General features: G+C 43.5%; 1 protein-coding gene across 1 annotated transcript in view; it reads left to right on the forward strand.

Moving 5' to 3' along the window:
• The window catches only part of TMEM132C (transmembrane protein 132C), a 310,090-nt gene that overhangs the window by 74,304 nt on the left and 216,107 nt on the right, over window positions 1–19,679 (forward strand). Inside the window, exon 2 of the mRNA XM_032791202.2 lies at window positions 15,716–16,604. Within this exon, the coding sequence (XP_032647093.1) occupies window positions 15,716–16,604 (889 nt within the window). The remainder of the gene's footprint in view (window positions 1–15,715; window positions 16,605–19,679) is intronic.

Raw genomic sequence — 19,679 nt, forward strand, 5'->3', positions numbered from 1 at the left:
AACTTGGTGTGGAAATCCCACCTCTTGCCCAATGATAAAGTTATTTTGGGGGTTACCTGTGTTGCTGAGGCCATTTCCCCTCCAGGCAAGGCCATTCCCAGCTTCGTGTCTTACTTGACCTCCTCCTAAATCCCATTGTCTTGGGTCCAAGGTGAGAAACGGGGACCTATCCATGGAATTTGGATTTAAGAGGCCTAGTTTATGTGTAGATATTAAAATGCTTTGTGTTTGGCACCTCAGGCTCCAAAGAACTCTGAGGAGGATGGGGGAGAAGGAGAACAATTTGTCTCTCTTTACTGTCAAATTAAATTTCCATATGAATATCTGGTCCTCAGCTGGTGGAGATCAGCATTGCTCCTTTTATAAATCAATATGGGTTCATTGAAGTTAACAGCTGAGCATCAGTCTCTAAATTTCACTGTGTGAATCCTCTCCTTTACCGCTTCCCCCCTCCTCCCCCCCGCCATGTGGTAAGGAAACCCAAACAGACACTTAGAAGCTAGAGACACGAAGTGGGTGAGGTAATATATTTTACTGGACCAGCCTCTCTCGGTGAAAGAGACCAGCTATCAAGTTTACACAGAACTCTTTTTCAGGTCTGGGTCTCTATGTAAGTTCAAAAGCTTGTATCTGCCATGCTCAGAAATTGGTCTAATAAAAGATATTACCTCACCCACCGTGTCTCTCTAATATCTTGGGACTAACACAGCTAGAACAACACTGCCAACAACTTATGAACCTGCTGGCTCAGACCCAGAACTCTGTGTGTGTATATTCATGGAGTGATGCGATTCCAGGGAGGAATAAGGTCACCCACCACCCTGATCTAAGGTTCTTCTGCCTCCATTGTTAACTCCGAATGGCCTCAATGCTTGTCAGGGTTATTTCAGACTTCCTCATTGTACTCTGCATTTGGCCAACAGCCATACCTACTTGTTCTGCTATCCTGCCAGCCCTTACAAGCCAAGCAGGCTCAGACCATATTGAAGGGAAGGCCTCCAAAGTGTATCAGTGTGCTGCAGCAAGTCGTGTTGTGATACAGTAGGTGGCACTCTCCCATCAAAGGCATTTCTGAACCGGTGCTCCAGTATAGTACTAGGGGGCATTGTGCTGGTGGAGCTGCCATCTTTCTGGAGATGTAAAATTAAGATACTGAGCACTTACGGTCTTCAAAAGATCCTGTTGTATATTTGCATGAGTAGGGGTCCAGGTCCCTAGTGTTCTGGCCAAATTTCTGTTTGTAGCCCAAAAAGCTCTCCCCTGCTGTACTGAATAAAATATTCTTTCACTCTTGTCCTGAACTGCTGTGTATTGTGGTAGATTGTTAAAAAATTGCCACGTGCCACCTTAAGTGGCTGCACTTCAGTGGTGGGTGAAGTGGACCCTGGAGACACAGTTTGTATTTCACTTTGTAAAGCAGTTTGCAATCCATCCTGGGGAAAACACACTTGTATGTATGATGATATTTTTGTTCCCTTATTATTTCTATCTATTCAAGAGTTCGTTTTGAACTGGTTAATATTGCATTTCCAGTAATCTATTACTATCATGAGACTGATGGAATTGCAGCTTTGAATTTGAAATCAGATCTCAGAAATATAGATTCTTATAATAGCTCAGTGGTTTGAGCATTGGCCTGCTAAACCTAGTGTTGTGAGTTCAATCCTTGTAGGGGCCATTTAGGGAACTGGGGTAAAAATCTGTCTGGGAGTTGCTCCTGCTTTGAGTAGGGGGTTGAACTAGATGACCTCCTGAGGTTCCTTCCAACCCTAATATTCTATGAAATACTACACTATAAAGAGATGTTGGCTCAGGTTTGCTCCTAGTGCAAATGGATGGAACACCATTGAAATATGTGGAGTTGTGCTCATTGACGCTAGCAAAGGATTGGCCCTCAGTGCTTCATAGAGAAGTAAAAGAAATAGAACCTGATTCTCTGTTGCACTGAGAAGCCGTTGAGCTCAATCAGAGTGAGTGATAGATTCTGCCAAATCTGAATGGCGTGATTTATACCAGCTTCGCATTGCATGGGTGTAAATGATGCATAAGTAGGGCAACAGAGAAACAAGTCTTTGGTTCCTGCTCCTAAGCATTTACAGTCTAAGGGTACTTCTACATGGCAATAAAAGACCCATGGCATGGCTATGGCTGGTTTGGGTCAGCTAACTCAGGCTCACGGGCCTGGGGCTAAAAACTGCAGTGTAGATCCTGGGCCCACAAGGGACCAGGGTCCCAGAGCCCAAATGTCTACCCTGCAATTTTTAGCCCCACAAGCTTGAGTCAGATGACCCAGGCTCTGAGTCTTGGTGCCATAGATTATTTATTTATTCTAGTCTAGACATACTCTTAGGGTCTAATCCTGGCAGCATTTACTACCAGGTGTGATGTTTACAGAGTCTGGGTCTAATTTAAGGTATAGTTAAAGGTGTGATGCTATGACACATATTGGGAGGGGTGGCAGAGTCGCTTTTTTGCTGCTCAAACTATTTTTGATCGGATATTTTGAATGTCTCCTTTGAGACCATAGACAGAACAATGGGAAACCAAAGGATTATTGAATGTGGTTGTTTAAAACTGCCACTAATCCAAACCACATAACCAACAGAACTGATATGTGGTATCTCTGTAAACTTTTAATTCTGATGATGATCCTGGGTAAAGTGCTGACAAGGAAATGGAGCTGTTAGCCTGGAAAAGGGTTTGCTCTGCTGCTTGCACTTAAGGTGGGCTGACATCTAGTCAATTAGAACATGAAAAAATGCCCAAGTGGGTAAACAAAAATCCATAGCATCAGTGTAGCAATACTGGAATGTTAAGGACCTAAAAGTAGCTCATCAGTCTGTACGCATTAAGATCCTGAAACTACTGTACTAATGATCTACTACTACTGCTCTTCTTAGCTCAGGATTGCAGGGGTCTGTGGTCTTTTTGTAGAAGATTCTGGAGAGATTATTACAAGGTAGCTTTGGAAAAAGTAGCTTTTTGAAAGTGCGTGTGTGTGAATAGGGAACAGTAGGGAAAAACATTGCATTTCATTCATTGGATATAGTTTCTTGTCTTCCTGCACCTAGGTAGCTGATCTTCTAGGGCTCAGTCCCATGAGATTCTGAGTGCCTCCTGCCCTGTTCTTAGTACCCTCAACTCCCATTGAAGTCTGGCAGTGGAGGGTGCTCAGCAAAGTTACATACTTCATGATCTAGACTCCAATCTCATGTTAAACGTGGACTATGTATAGAACAATTCAGTATCTGGACAAAGTGACTAGAGCAGCTGAAGAAAGCAGTGCTATTTACAGAGAGAGGTAGAGAGAAGGATGTGGCTAGAAGAATTGGCATATTGTCCAGGGCAGAGTTGTTTGTTCCCATGACTGTAACGTGTATGTTCCCATTTACAATACCTTAATAACCATAATATGTATTCAAACCATGAGCTTTTTGTATATTAGATCAAAGCATGACATCTTGGCCAAGGTTTTAAAATGTGACTAGTGATTTTAAGTGTCTTCACTTTGGATTGACCTGATTTTCAGACAGGGCTAACTGGAATCCTTTGAAAGTCAGGCACCTTCAGGATGTTCAAATGGGACAGTCTGGGCTTGAGGTATCCAATATCACTAATTACTTTATGAAATCTTGATCCCAGATCCTTCTTTCTTCTCAGTTTCTAACCCACACTGGGCCATTTTTGCAGGCTTTTAAAAATAACAGTGCTTTACCTTTTGATATGAAAATTTTTAGCTGATTGATCTCAAAGGGGCAGATTTTTAAAGGTATTTAGGTGCCTGAAGATGAAGATAGATGCCTAACACCTGTTGGTTTCAATGGGAGTTAAGTTCCTATCTGCTTTTGAAAATCCCCCTGAGCATTCATCTGCCTTTTTAAATATTGGGCTCAAAGTTATTTACAAACATTACCAGTGAGGCTTCATTGACTAGCTGCTTCTATTCTTATTTTCTAGGCAGGTAAACTGAGTTGCATAGAAGTTGCATGTGGTCACAATGAGTCATTGTCAGAATAAAGAATAGAACTGAAGTGTGCCAACTCCCTCTCCCCTATGGTAAGCATCAGACCAAATCAATTTACGTGTTATTACTTTGGGTTTCCGCAGGAGCCATGAAGTATACCACAACAAGGCAGACCCAACTGGAACCAAATGACTTCATATGACATTTACCTATTGTAAATCGTTCTTAAAACATTTTACATCTACTGGCAGGAGGAAGGAAGTTGTGTGAATGATGCCTGACCTAGAACTTAGCTTTTTCCAACGCTCATCCAGATACAAAGCCCTTTGTTAACTGAAATGCCAATATCAGGTACAATCTGTGACTTTAAACAATGAACTAGGCGATGTATGTCTGATGGCCTTACCAAAACAGACATGCCATAATGTCAGCACTGAGAGTGGGAGCAATTTTTTGTAACTTCCATTGACCTTTGCACATCCATGATTTTGCATAACTTTTAAGGTCATCAACCAATCTGAGAAACAGTTTATGGATTTCACTCCTGAATGTCAAATGCAGTCTTTGGTTGACATATGCGTCAGTTGCAAGAATGAGCAGGAGAAGGCAGGTTTGCAAATGAAAGGGCACTGCTAGTTTCCATAGTCAAAAGGACAGGCAGATATAACCATATAACCAAACATAAATTGAAGTGTGTGGTCTGTCATGAAATGACACAAAATCAATTTATGGTGCTCACTTTTCTGTTTCTATAAGTATTTGACTTTGTTTCTGGATTAGGTACTAAAGACCGTCCTTTGCACGAGGGAAAAACTTTAATCTAATAACCATATATATATATATATATATGCAAGTGTGTGTGTGCATATATAAAGCCAGTGGTCCTGATTTAGCGCACAGGAATCAGTACTACTAGCCTCTGGAATAGTCCTACTGTATCAGACCCAAGATCCATTTAGTTCATTAACCTCTGACAACAATTTGTATCTGATGCTTCGAAGGAGGATGTATGAACTCCACAAGAGCAGATGTGGGATAATCTGTCTCCCTACATTAGGTCTCATCCTGATCTCCCATAGCTAAAGCTTGGCTTAACCCTCAAAATGAGATTTAAATATCCCTTCCGAAAAATATTGTTGTCTTTATTACAACTATTCTGGACATTCTTGATATCAACATAAATATCCAATCCCCTTTTAAAAATCTTTTTAAATTCGTGGCCTCAATGACTTCCAGTGGCAATGAGTGACACGGTTTAACTACACATTGTGTGAAATAAGTATTTCCCTTTATCAGTTTTGAATTTCCCACCTTTTTAATTTCACCGAAAGTCCTTGTTCTTGTGTTGAGAGAGGGAGAACAGAAACTTCTGATCTACCTTCTTTCATGTCCCTAGACACATCTGCTCACCATTCTGTGACTGCTCTGTTCTTCATCTGCTGGAAAAGAAGAGAAGAAGAAAAAGTACTTCCTCTTTGTACAGTTGTTCAGCAGATATCCATAGGCTTCTCCTGATGTTCAGTGTGGAGTTTGGCTTTAATAAGTTACAGAGGATAATTTCCCCAAAGGATGCAGGGATTTTGGAGGGAAGTCTGGTGAAATTACACAACCCATTCATCAATGTTCTTGCAATTTTCATTTCAAAGCAGGTGAAATGCTACATATTGAACAAAGAAAGTTAATTAATTTCCAGACTATTTTCATAAAATATGAAATGTATTGAAAATACCTACATGTGCTGTCTTCTGCCATCCCTTGTTTGATGTGGGATCAGTGACTCCAGGCAAACAGGATTAAGTAAGGTTCAAGCTACATCTCCGCTTTAAAATAAAAGGTCCTATTAGTTGCCAAGGGTATCTGCAGTCTCATGCATGAATGTGTATAGGATTTTGATACCAGATAGGGAAATACTACTAATCCTCATCACAGGACTTTGGTTCCCAGTTTCCTGAAATCAGGATTCTTAATAGAGCTGAGCAAACAATTTGCGATCTATCATTTATGTGACAAAATGGTCCTCTTCTTCTGCCTACACAATGTGTGTGAACAGAATGCAGTTTTCCCCAAATGTATTCAATATATGAATTATCTGACAGATTTGTTTTCACATTTCTTTTTAACTATATGAACTAGTGGCAAACATTTTGCCACAAGCATGTGACTGGTCAAATAAGTCAGGTTGGTTGAGGTTTCTGTTCCTTGGCTGGATGTGAAAGCACTTCTGGTGCATATAAATATGTGAACTGAAAATCTGGCCTGTACAAATGGCCAGTCATGCAACTTTTCCAGTTCCCTTACCTTGAATTTTCGTAGATTTTTTTTTTTTTTTTTTACAGCCAGAGAGGCCATTAGATCATCTCGGCTGACCTCCTGCCTAATGTTTCAAGACAGTGAATGCAAAAGGGATGGGAGAACAGTTAAGGTCATTATGAAATCTGTGAGAATATTTACAGGCACTTTTTTCAGTATTTGCTGAGTTCTAGTTGTAAAAGGAAGATTTCTGAGAGTTCTGTACCTTCTACAGCCATTAAATATGCTGCCTTCTGTAGCAGAATAGTGGGAAAGGAACAAGGAAATGCAGCCATTGACTTTTAGAGGGGAAGAGAACAGCTTTGATTTAAAAAATCTTCTCAGCTTTTTTTTTTTTCTTTACTTTTCCTTAATGTGCCTTTCCAGGTCTAGACTGTGTGATTGCAGTGCGGGGAGTGGGACGGAAGGCTGGGGGTGGGAGGCAGGGCACTGGGCAGTATGGGATCCCATGGGGGATGACAACAGTGCAGAGCACTGGGGAGAGGGCTGCGTGTGTGTGTGCAGGCATGGACAATACCGAGTGCCAAGGGTGGACTGTTCTTTGGGAGGGCCATGCTGGGAGACAGAGGCAGTGTTGGGCACCAGAGGGATAGTGCAGGGGCAGTAGGGAGAGTCAGGGACACAAGACTCAGCCACTCGTGGGTTGGCTTGGCCAATATAGAGCTCTGCTCTGTGGGGGAGGCATAGGGTCCCAGCCCGGCTTGCGGATTGGTGTGGAAGCAGAGAGAGGATGGCCATTTCTCCCTCTTTCCTCCCCATTCCAGGTGATTTTCTCCCTGGGGGGATTATTATGAAATCTGCTGTTGCACGGGCCATACAGGGTTCAGGAGAAGTGCTTTGCAAGGGTGGATTCCTTCTGCTTCTCATTTGGCCGCCTCCTGCCCAGGCCCTCTGGCCGAGGGAAGAGGCACATGATTTCCTTGAAGGCTCAGTGGCTCTTTAAACATCAGTCAGCAAGTGCGCTTGGCGGTTGGCCAATCCCCTCACACCCAGCTTCCAAATCCGTAACTTTGGGATCAAAGGACAGTTATTTCAAAATTACCTTAGCTCAGGATGGCTTTAAAATATCAGGGTTTTATGACAGCCCCATTGAATCCAGTGCCTGGGGCCCAGTTCTCATCTTGGTAGCCGAGAGAGAATAACCTAGATCAGGGTTCATGGTTTGCTGTCCAGTTTCAGCAATCTACCTTGGTGGTTTAGCCTCTTTCTCAAAGAGTTTCTGAGATGGGATATCCAGAACTTAGACCTTGTATACACAAAAGGTGTACTGCTTTACTTATACTTGGGGAAGTGGTGCAACTTCCCTAATATGGATGCATTTATACAAGTTTAATGTGCTTATACCAGTATAGTTTATTTCCATACAGATATAGAGCACCTTTATACTGATGTAACTGTGTCCACATTAGGGGCTGTCAATCACCTCCCCCACCCCCACCAACATAGCATATGGGTGCAGAAAACTGTGTATCTAGGCCTTATTGAATTCTCAAAACAGACCTGTATTCCCTAGCTCTTTGTGAGAACTCTTTTTTTCTCTTAATGGTTTGAGCATGAGTAGGTTTAATATTGAGAAATTCATCCCTGACATCTGACCACCACATCCAACTGTCGTCATGAGCTTGATTCCTAATTATTCTCTAAAAGGTAATTTTCCTTTTAGGGTATTCATGCTAATCTCCTTCTAACAAATAAATGAAAATGTGGTCACTCTTTCAAACAGAATAAAGCATGAACTTAATGGATGCTTCATTTAAATCATGCATTAGAATATAAAATTCAGAAAAACTCGCCAGTGTGTTGAATAGATTCTCTGATCAGTTTAGAAACAGGAGACTGTGAGGCTGATCAGCAGACACACTAAAAAGTACATGTAGTGTACTGATAATTAGTTATACTAGAGGGGAGTTAGAGGGCATGAAAGTTATTTGGGAGAGATGGAAGAGTATAAAAAAATCTCTGAAATAATGGTCTATACTTGCAACTTCTCATGATTAGGATTCAAAGTGAAGAGAAGGTGTCTAACCACTTTTTATCAGTTATAGGCTTGAAATTGGTGTTAAAATAAAAAGGCAGTCAAGCTATCAGCACAAAATTATAGTACTCCATTACGTATGGCAGAACAGAAGGTGGGCCCCATTAGATTACAATATAAAAGCAAAGCATTTTCTTTTATTTTCTTTTTCTGTGTGCCAGTCTGTTCAGATAGCTTTGCTGTTTACTCTGGTGATTTCTTTTATGCTGTTGGGGACTGAGATTCTTAAATAGGGAGCTGCAGTGGTCATGTTACTAGATACCAGGCTAAACCCTGCTCACCTTTGTCATGTGATTGATTTGGAGTGAAGGGAGTGTGAGCAAGGCCATAGAGATTCAGCCCATTTTGTGCCCCTGGATTATGTGGCTGAGCACAGAATCATAGAATATCAGGGTTGGAAGGGACCTCAGGAGGTCATCTAGTCCAACCCCTGCTCAAAGCAGGACCAACCCCAACTAAATCATCCCAGCCAGGGCTTTGTCAAGCCGGTCCTTAAAAAAACTCTAAGGAAGAAGATTCCACCACCTCCCTAGGTAACCCATTCCAGAGCTTCACCACCCTCCTAGTGAAACAGTGTTTCCCAATATCCAACCTAGACCTCCCCCACTGCAGCGTGAGACCATTGCTCCTTGTTCTGTCATCTGCCACCACTGAGAACAGCCGAGCTCCATCCTCTTTAGAACCCCCCTTCAGGCTGTTATCAAATCCCCCCCTCACTCTTCTCTTCTGCAGACTAAATAAGCCCAGTTCCCTCAGCTTCTCCTCGTAAGTCATGTGCCCCAGGCCCCTAATCATTTTCGTTGCTCTCTGCTGGACTCTCTCCAATTTTTCCACATCCTCTCTATAGTGGGGGGCCCAAATCTGGATGAAATACTCCAGATGTGGCCTCGCCAGTGCTGAATAGCTAGAGAGAGAAAAAAAAATCCTCAGCATGTCCAAAGAGCGGTTATTAAGCAAGTTCCAAACATAAGGCTTGATCCAAAGCACATTGACGTCGACGGATAGACTCTCACTGACTTCACTGGACTTTGGGTCAGGCTGTTGGGGCTTTCTACCCTGTGTAGTCCTGCTGAAGTCAGTGGGATGCCCCTCGTAGTAGGTACTCTTGTCCCACTTCAGGAAACTTTCCCTAATCAGGAAAGCGCTAAGTATGTGCTCAAGTCCCATTGAAGCCACTCAACGCGTACACTTAAGGATGTGCGTAATTGCTTTCCTGAATCGGGGTCTATGGTAGATAATGTTTACAAGCTCCTGCTCTTAGATATGACATCTTCATTAGGTGTCCTGTAACGTTCTTGCCAAAAAGATAGATCTGCAACTTAACACGTGCTGTGCAGCAAACCAGCAGCATTTCACAAGAGCTGTTTTAATGGTCCCTGTAAATACATGTTTACTCTGCACAAGTGTGTGTGTGGGGAGCATGCAGCACTGTGGTTCCACTCCCACAATGCAGCTGAGACAGCACAGAGGGGAAGCAGGCACCACTTAGTCACTTAGTCCCAGCTCTGCTGCTGCAGCAGGTCATCTTTTACATGGTGCTCGCTATTCCAGGGCTCTTGGTAACTCCATGTTCTAACCCTAATAGACGAATATTTTGGTGCAACTAAGGGGAAATCTGTGCAGCAAGTGGCATCTGTAGCATTCTTTTCCTGCAGAATTACAATGCACACCGGGGATTTAAGTCTTGCAACATTGCGACAGTATGTTAAACTGACCTATTTTAAAGGTGACTCCAGCTGACAGAGAGGGTCTTGCATTGGTAATTAACACCTCACTGGGGTTTCCATTGGCAGGCCTCAGGCTGTCTAACTCCCCCTCCCACCCCTAGTTTTAGTGTTTTCTGACTGTTAATGGCAATTTGCTTAATTGCAAGGAAACTAATTCCACTATTTATTCCAGTGTATGAATTAAATATGAATGCACATCACCTTAAATGATCGTTTCAAAGTTATGGTCCTCGTCTTCTGTCTGATTTAGCTGTATTGGTTGTAGGATATTAGGGAGACAAGGTGGCGTGAGGTAATATCTTTTATTGAACCAATTTCTGCTAGTGAAAGAGACAAGTTTATGACCTACACAGACACAGAGAAGAAGAGCTCTGTGTAGCTCGAAAGCTTGTCTTTCTCACTAGCTGAAGTTAATCCAATAAAAGATATTACCTCACCACCTTGTCTGTCTATGTAGTGTTCCCTCCCATACTCACATACACCCTTCCCCCCCATAAGTCCCAGGCGACGCGAGATTCCTTCTTATTCTCCAAAATTATTCACTCCTGCAGGGGTTGCTGGTGCCAATGTGCTTACATTATGCTCACTCAGAAGAACTGTAATGAAGTTGTCTACTTGTCAGCAGGAGTCATTTGCGGCAATGACTGTTATTGATTATGTATTACTTGAAAAGCTTTAATTAGGTTTTACTAGATACTGTAAAATACTAGCAACCGGGCATGCTAAAAGGGCAGTGAGCCTACTGCTTGGAAAAATCCTCCAGACGTGGACCTTGGTTACAGGTTTCACTTCCTAGTTGGAACTTCCATAAGTATTTGGTGGGGAGAGGAGGAGGTTCTGCGCATAAGCCAACTCCAGGCCATATCTGGTGTCCTGATTATGTCTCTGATTCTCTCTTATGCCTTGACTTTGATGGAACTGCAGAAGGGAGTAAGAATCTACAAGGAATGATCTCTTTACAGAAGCAGGGCTTATACCAAAGAACCTCTGAGAACCTTGAGCAGATATCAAAGTCCCTGGGAGTGACTGTTTGCCATTCAGAGACTCTAGTGTAAAGATTTTAGGGTCCAATCCTCAACTGATGTAAACTGGTATAGTGCTATAATGCCCTTGAAGCTGATGCAGCTCTCCAAACACCTAGAAGATAATAAGGTGATAAGAAGAGCATGGATTTGCCAAGAACGAATCATGTCAAACCAACCTGATAGCTTTCTTTGATAGGGTAACAAGCCTTGTGAATAGGGGGAAAGCGGTAGATATGGTCTGTCTTGACTTTAGTAAGCCTTTTGATACTGTCTTGTTTGCATGACCTTCTCATATGCAAACTAGGGAATTGCAACCGAGAAGGAGCTATAAGGTGGGCGAATAACCGGTTAGAAAACCATTCACAGCGAGTAGTTGTCGGTCAAGCTGGAAGGGCATATTGAGTGGGGTTCTGTGGGGATCAGTTCTGGGTCTAGTTCTGTTCAATATCTTCACCAGTGATTTAGATAAGGGCAGAGAGTGTACACTTGTAAAGTTTGCAGACGATACCAAGTTGAGCAGGGTTGCAAGTGCTTTGGAGGGTAGGATTAAAATTCAAAATGATTGGGACAAACTGGAGAAATGGTCTAAAGTAAATAGGATGAAATTCAATAAGGACAAATGCAAAGTACTCCACTTAGGAAGGAACAATCAGTTGCACATATACAAAATGGGAAATGACATCATAGGAAGGAGTACTGCGGAAAGGGATCTGGGGGTCATAAATGTGAATTGACGGTGTAACAATGCTGCAAAAAAAAGCAAACATCATCCTGGGATTTATTAGCAGGAGTATTGTAAGCAAGACACGAGAAGTAATTCTGCTCTACTCTGCGCTGATTAGGCCTCAGCTGGAGTATTGTGCCCCGTTCTGGGCACCACATTTCAGAAAAGATGTGGACAAATTGGAGAAAGTCCAGAGAAGAGCAACAAAAATTATTCAAGGTCTAGAAAACATGAACTATTAGGGAAGATTGGGGGAAAAAATGGGTTTGTTTAATCTGGAGAAGAGAAGACTCAGACGGGACATACCTTTTCGAGTACATAAAAGGTTGTTACAAGGAAGAGGGCGGAAAAATTGTTTTCATTAACCTCTGAGGATAGGACAAGAAGCAATTGGGCTTAAATTGCAGCAAGGACAGTTTTGGTTGGACCTTAGGAAAAATTCCTAACTCTAAAGGTAGTTAAGCACTAGAACAAATTGCCTAGGGAGGTTGTGGAGCCTCCATCATTGGGGATTTTTAAGAGCAGGTTAGACAAACCCCTGTCAGGGATGATCTTGATAGTAGAATCCTGCCATGAGTGCAGGGGACTGGTCTAGATGGCCTCTCGAGGGCCATTCCAGTCCTAAGATTCTATTCGCACCAGCTGAGGATTTGGCCCTCTGTGGCATAGTGTAAACACCTAACTTTGATTTGATAGCAGGCACTGTGGGCAGTTCCTAAAAATTAGTTCAATAAGAAATAAGTGCGGCAACACCTCCCAATCCCCACAGCAACAATAATGTAGACTCGAGTTATGAATATTGCACCTTCCCCAGGGACGTCAGCCCCTCTCTCACTCCTGTATGTCGCAAAGTCCAAGGCTTTACAGCATGTCCTGAAGGCTGAATAAATTTGGGGTAGTTTGGAGCAAGGGCGTGAATTCCAAAGGCAAGAGGCCCTCTTAGAAAACAAGCTGTCAGCAGCCCCCCATCTCTTTTAAACCAAAGGGTTGATCACAGCAGAGTGTCCAGCTACTGGGCATTCGAGCTCAGCAATCAAGTTTGAGAACTGCACCCACTCATTTTGGCACCAGTTTGTTTGTATTGCAACAGTACCTCAACCAGCTTTGATTCCCTATGGTACTAGGCATTGTACAAACACATAGTGGAAGACACTCCTTGCCCCGAAGAGCTTACTGTCTAAGCAGCTAACGTATCGGGGTGGAGAGGAAATGAATTGCCCAAACTCACACAGCAGGTCACTGACTTATCTGAGATTAGAACACTGGTCTCTGGATTTCTAGCTCAGTGCCCACCCCACTGAATCACATTGCCTCTCCCAATGCACCTCTGAGGGAAACGTCTTTAAATTATCAAATATGTGCATCTTTCTATCAGCTGTCTTATTCCTTTTGCAGTTTTGGTCAGTCTTAGTAGTGTGAGTAGGCAGGGTTGTTGGTGAGAAAAATATCACCTATCTGTTTCCCTCAATAGACATCTAATTGACAATTATTAAAACAGCAAATCAATTTTTGATTAAAAGAAAGAATCTGCTCAGCTGAGGCCCTGCCTGCCAAAACCTTGGCATCCATTTTTATTACTGATTTTATTGATATGACACTCCTGTGTGTGAGATCGAGCACACACAGGGGTGTCATATACATTACAGATTTGAGATTTTATAGATATTACACACATAGGGGTATCTTTAGCATGATGCCTCTATAGCCCTGAAAATAGGAGATACCAGCACAACCTTATTTGATAGAGGTGCAAACCATGCTGCTAGAATTAGTGACCCAGAAACAAGGTTTCTGGATGGTGGATGGGAGGCAGGAGAAATGTTTGCCACATCTTTTGAAAAGCAATTTGCAGAGCAGTCTCTTTGGCTGTAGAGCAGAAACTAACTTTGATCTGCTAGCCAGTGTTCCTACAGTGAAAGTGATTTGCAGGATTTCAAGAGCTATGGGTGAGTGGAACTTACCAATGTACTGAATGCCTTGTGCATGCTGTGATTCAACAGAGACTAAAAAGGCAGAAAGAAAGTTTATAAGTAGGCAGAGTAGACGGGAAAGAAAAGGACTCTCTACCAATTTTTGAATGAACTTTTTGCGTTGTCACCTTCAAGGCTTGTGCAAAGATGTAGTAGTTTTATTGATGTTTTACAAAGTGAGTTAACTAGACCAGTTTAACCCTTTGCCTGGGGAGTGTGACAGGTACGTCCAGCAAATACTAACCTGTACTGCTAATACATCCTGACATCCCTCAGAAGTCTGCTGCGGGAGATGACTTCAGTGCCAAGTGGCTCAGATAGTGAAAAAATGTTTTACTTACTAGAGGAATTTCATGGGTGTGAGATCTTTGTTTTTAGAAGCCCTTTGGTCACTATTGGCTGTCAGCTGTGACACTTTCTACAATGACCAAAAACCTACCAGCAGTGGAGATACTTGAGAAATACAGTAACAGCAGCAGTTCCAAGGTCTGTGACACGTGAATGAGGAATGTCAGAGATTTGGCTATAGTGGCTTACTAATGTTCACTCCTAAGCTACTGGTTCCAATCGGATACCAGGCAGATAACGACCAGAAGCTCATTGATTACTTTTTGGAAGTTTTTCTTAAGAAATGGTGGTTTCAGGCTGATTTCTAGTAGATGTATTTCTGCACTGGAATTTGCATGCTTGTTTGAAGACTCATCAGACATGTCAGGGATTAAACAGCCATGGAGAATTAGTTACCCTTTTTCCCATCTAGGCCAGGGTAGAGTTTTCAATGTGTGTTTCCCCAGTGAAGCAAACTCCTCTCCTGTGATGTCAGTGTATCATATTTTAACTTGATGATATTTTGATGTATCTTCATCACATTGTGTCAAAAGCACTTTTGTAGTGCAGTGCTGCCATTTGGTGAACCCTGAAAATGGTTGGGGAGAAGCAGTGTGTCTGGGATATGAAATCACCTTAAGGAAACTGGGGTTGTCCCAGAAAACAGGATGGATGGCCACCTTACAAGGCACATCGGTGACAAATATTGCAATCAGTCGGGGAAGCAGTGTAGTTCAGGAACTCATGTGTTTTGTTTTGTTTTGTTTTTTAAATCCTGGCTCTAACACAGACTTCGTTGGTGGCCCTGGGCAAAAGTCACTGAACTGTTCTGCTTCCATTTCCCCATCTGTAAATTGGAGGTAATGATGAGTGTTATGAGGATTAATTAGTGGATGTACAGCAGGGGTGGCCACGTGCGGCTCTTCAGAAGTTAATATGTGGCTCCTTGTATAGGCACTGACTCCGGGGCTGGAGCTACAGGCACCAACTTTCCAATGTGCAGGGGGGTGCTCACTGCTCAATCCCTGGCTTTGCCACAGGCCCTGCCCCCACCCCCTCCCCTGAGCCTGCTGTACCCTCACTCCTGCCCCTCCCCACCAGAGCCTCCTGTACGCCATGAAACAGCTGATGGGGAGGTTTGGGGATGGAGGAGGAGGCGCTGATTGGCGGGGCTGCCGGTGGGGAAGAGGCACTGGGAGCTGATGGGTGGGGTGGAGGGGCTGCTGGTGTATTATTATGGCTCTTTGGCAATGTACATTGGTAAATTCTGTCTCCTTCTCAGGCTCTGGTTGGCCACCCCGATGTACAGCATTAAATGAAATTAAATCTAGACAAATTTATCATGCTGAAGACCCCTCTGTGTGTGTATATATTGTATATTATATAATGAAATAATGTATAAATACAGGGCAAGATTAATGCCTATATTTTCTGCCACGCATGTGACATGCTGAAGAATCCAGCGTTTAACTGTAGTAATTTTTCCATCATAACTAATTGAACAATAATGTGGCAGGTGGCTCCATTAGAGTCAAGAGAAACCTTTTATTTTGAACCAATAAATTGCTTTTGGCCTAATCCATGAAGCTCCAGGTTACTAACTTTTTTTTATTATTATTATTATTATTAATAGTGACAGATTGTCGAGGGGTCTTGGACAATATACAGAGATTTTCTTCATTACCAACATATCTACCTGTGAGCTATCGGATCTTCAGTGCTGAGACTTCCTTTTTCCTTAAAGAAGCCAGTCAGGATTTCATGAGAAACTCCAGTTTGCAATCCCGGGTGGAGTCCTTTTTTCCATATAAAGCCAAGAGGCCACCTGTATTAAATGCCAGCTATGGACCTTTTTCCATTGAACAAGCAGTGCCCCATGACCTACTGTTAACCTCAAACTTTTTTGGATCCACCAGCAAGTTTACTTTTAACTGGAGACTTAAAGCCTCTATCATGAGTGACAAAATTTACCTGAGCAAGCCCAAAGTCCAGATCCTGTTCTACGTTGTGGGCAGGGACTGGGATGACTACAGTACCACGGAGAGGCTGCCTTGCCTGCGGGTGTTTGCCTTCCACGAGACGAGGGAAGTCCGAGGCAGTTGCAGACTGAAGGGGGATCTGGGATTGTGTGTGGCTGAGTTGGAACTCCTGCCGAGCTGGTTTAACCCCCCCACGGTGGTGTCTGGCCGCAAGAAAACGACGGATCAAACTGAAGGGAGCCCTGTGGAACTTTACTACACCATCCAGCTGGGGGACGAAACCGGGGAGTGCACCACTGAGGATGTGAGGAAAGGGAATGCCATCCGGCCAGGGAAGGATGGTACGGACGAGACCATGTCCCACTTGCTGAGGATTGGCTCTGTGAGCCTCTATCGAACCCCAGAGAGTTCTCAGCTGACAGAGCTGAGGATGGACAGTAATGTTGTCATCTGGCTGCCATCGAAGCCGGTCAAGCAAGGAGAAGTTGTGAATGTCTTTGTGACTCTCGCTAACAATTCCACTGTGGAACAGTTCATACTGAGGTACGGTAGGTTGGTTTTGCCTCTGTTTCTCCATCCATAGCAAACACTGATGTAAAGGAGGAGTAGCCTATGCTAGTTTGTGGGGTGGACTCATATTTACAACTGTCCCCTAACTGCAAGCCGCTTCTCATCTCTTCACCCTCCACCCCCATAGACAGAGGACATTCAAGAAATCCTCACTAGGATTCCACACCCCTAAAACACAACAAGGCGCTCGAATGAGAGCCCAGTTCACAATAGGGATGCTGCTTAGTGTGGCCATTGCTGTGGAATGATGGACAGTCATGCATCACGGTAGCTGAAACCAGCATCATGTCAAAATATACTCCTGAACTTTTTAATGCATAGTAGCAGGGTGCACATGGCCAGTTGGGGCATAGAGTGTAACTGTACAGCACATTAGATTGCTGTCTTGCCACTCACTAAATTGCCTTTAGGCAAGTCCTTAGAATCAGTCGTCTTCACCCCCCCACACACCCCCTTTCTTTCCCTCCTGCCCCTTCCCCCGTCCCCTCAGGCACAACATTTAAATGTAGCAAAACACCTGGCATGGCAAACTTCATTTACTTGCCTTTGATGCAAATAACATGACACAGCTCTGCCTTCCCACACCATGATTTTGTCATGAGAACGTCAAGGGAATGGCTCCATCTTCTACTTATTTAAGCAGCAGTTTTTTGGGCTGCACGCTTCCCTATTTGGTCTTAATTTAATATGTCTGATATTGCTATTGATTTTAAGGGACGTTAAGTTCATTATTTGGGAAAGGAACGGCAAAGGCAATACATAGGAACATAAGCATTGCCATAGTGGATCAGAACAAAAGTCGATGCGTTTCCTTCCTATTTGATATGTTAGCAATTTTCTTACCAACCAGATGACAATCTTTTGAGGGGTGAAAAAGACCGACAAACTAACTAATCACCAAAATATCTGATGGATCCCCTTTCCCGTTTCTAGGCTTTACGTTTTAAGAGAAATTTCAATAGTGATAAGCAACATTTGTTCTTTTAAAGCTTCAAGCAGCCAGCGTTTCCTGTAGAATTCTGCACATGAAAGTGTTTGTGTCTAAGGCTCATATGAATTAGATGAATACATAGTTGACAACTGCTGACAAGAATAACTTGTAGGGAAGGAAGTGTCGCTTGGAAGATAAAAGGCTCTTATTAAAACAGGGGAATTTTAGGAATCCCGGAAGCGTTCTGATATTTGCAGCTTTGGTTTAGTTGGTGAGATAATCCGCAGGCTACCTGTTTACTGAGTGGAACCTCTGAGTTAGAAGAAGCTTTTTCTGTCTCTGCTGCTTTTTTATTTAAAATCATTATTCACAAACAGTGAAGACAAGATGTGTTCCTTATAACAAGCATAGCTGTGATGAAAGACAAAATCCAAAGGAGACAAATCTGGTGTGTGATTTTTGCATGGGCAGGGATATCCCTTTGAAATATGTGTATCGCTGCCTTTTATCTCCCTGAAAAGTGAGTGAGAGAGAGACACCCTCATTGAAATCTGATGATATACTTCTTAGCTCGGAAAGAATTCAGATTGTCTGGGCGTGGATGCTCTTTATGTTCTCAGTGGTGTAATGGCCAGAAATGGAAAGAGCAGACATCAGACGTTGCCTGTTCTACCTGCTGTAATGGACAAAACTGGTGATGATGATTTTCAGAACAGGTTGTGCTTAAAGCTGGCAATTTTTTTTTTGGATAAACCTTTTTCCTCCACAGAAGAATGCAGATGCAGGTTGACTGAAACATTTGGCAAATTTGGGTCAAATTCGCCAAATTATTTGATGAGTGGTGGTGGTGGTGGGGATTTCAAAAAAAAAAAATCTTTGGCCACTGAACTGAAAACTCAGTGATTTGCACAGCTCTAGTTATACTGCTTTTTTTTAAATAATCATATATGTCCAATATCCATCTTAACCATACTAACACACAGGTGAGCTGGATTGGTTCCCAGAAATGAATTTGTCAGTGCTCAGCTGAGGCTCAAAGCCTTGGCACGAGCTGGCCCCTGGTCTTCCAGCATCACGCCCAGCATCAGAATTTATAACCTGCATATTTGCTTGGCCTGGGTGCCTATGAGGCAGAGCCGGCTTTATGAACTGCGGGGCCTGATTCGAATATGAGGTGGTGGTCCACGGCTTTGGTGGCACTTCGGCGGCAGGGGGTCCGCTCTGGGTCTTCCGTGGCTCTGAAGGACCCCGCTGCTGCTGAAATACCGCTGAAGACCCCCAGAGCAGACTGCCGCTGGGTGAGTAAAAAAAAAAAAAAATTAAAAAGGCACCTAAGGCATGGGGCCCTCTTAGGCGCGGAGCCCAATTCTGGGTATCGGCCTGAAGCTGGCCCTGCTGTGAGTTCTGGCATGTGAGCAGTATCCTTAGGAAGTGGCTCCATGAATGGAACTGAGGGATGCAGGTGAGCCCACTGGCTCTGTGCCACAAGGCAGAGGCAGGGTGGCCTGAGCCATTAGAGCTGGACTGCTCAAAGGATGAGCCAGTGGGCGAGGGTAGAACAGGGAAAATCCTTGCGCTGTTTCAGGTCCTGCAGCATTCTGTGGAGTGCAGAGTTAAGTTGCTCTGGAAGGGAAGGGCAGCCCAGAGAGCTCTTGATTAGACCTCCTGTCTGACTTGGGCCCAGACTCAGTGATGTGGAGGGAGTTGAGGCAGACCGATATCCGCAAGGAGTGCCACCTTGGGAGCTGGGGAGCGACGCTACCCTGTGTTCTTTCTCCAGCCTGCAGGATGCCCAATCCAGATGGGGGGCAAAACAGCCGTCCAAGCCATTCTTCTACTCAGTGGAGAGTGGAGGCAGATGGGGCTGAAGGAATTGCTCCATACGGTTATTTTTGTTCAGGTGTCAGGTGGAAGCATGGGGTAGCTTCAGGAGAGTAGCCCTATGAAAGAGTGCAGGGCCTTGTCTTAACCCCTCATAGCACACCAGATTATGAAATGATAGGTGATAATCACTGGTGGAAAATAATGTGGCACTATCTCCTGAGGCATAAACTATGTGGCCCAATCTGTCAGCTGCTAAGATTTATCTCTCTTATGTTTACTGAATGGCAGGTGAG

This window comes from Chelonoidis abingdonii, chromosome 22 (genome assembly GCF_003597395.2).
Source record: "Chelonoidis abingdonii isolate Lonesome George chromosome 22, CheloAbing_2.0, whole genome shotgun sequence".
NCBI classification, from domain to species: Eukaryota; Metazoa; Chordata; order Testudines; family Testudinidae; genus Chelonoidis; species Chelonoidis abingdonii.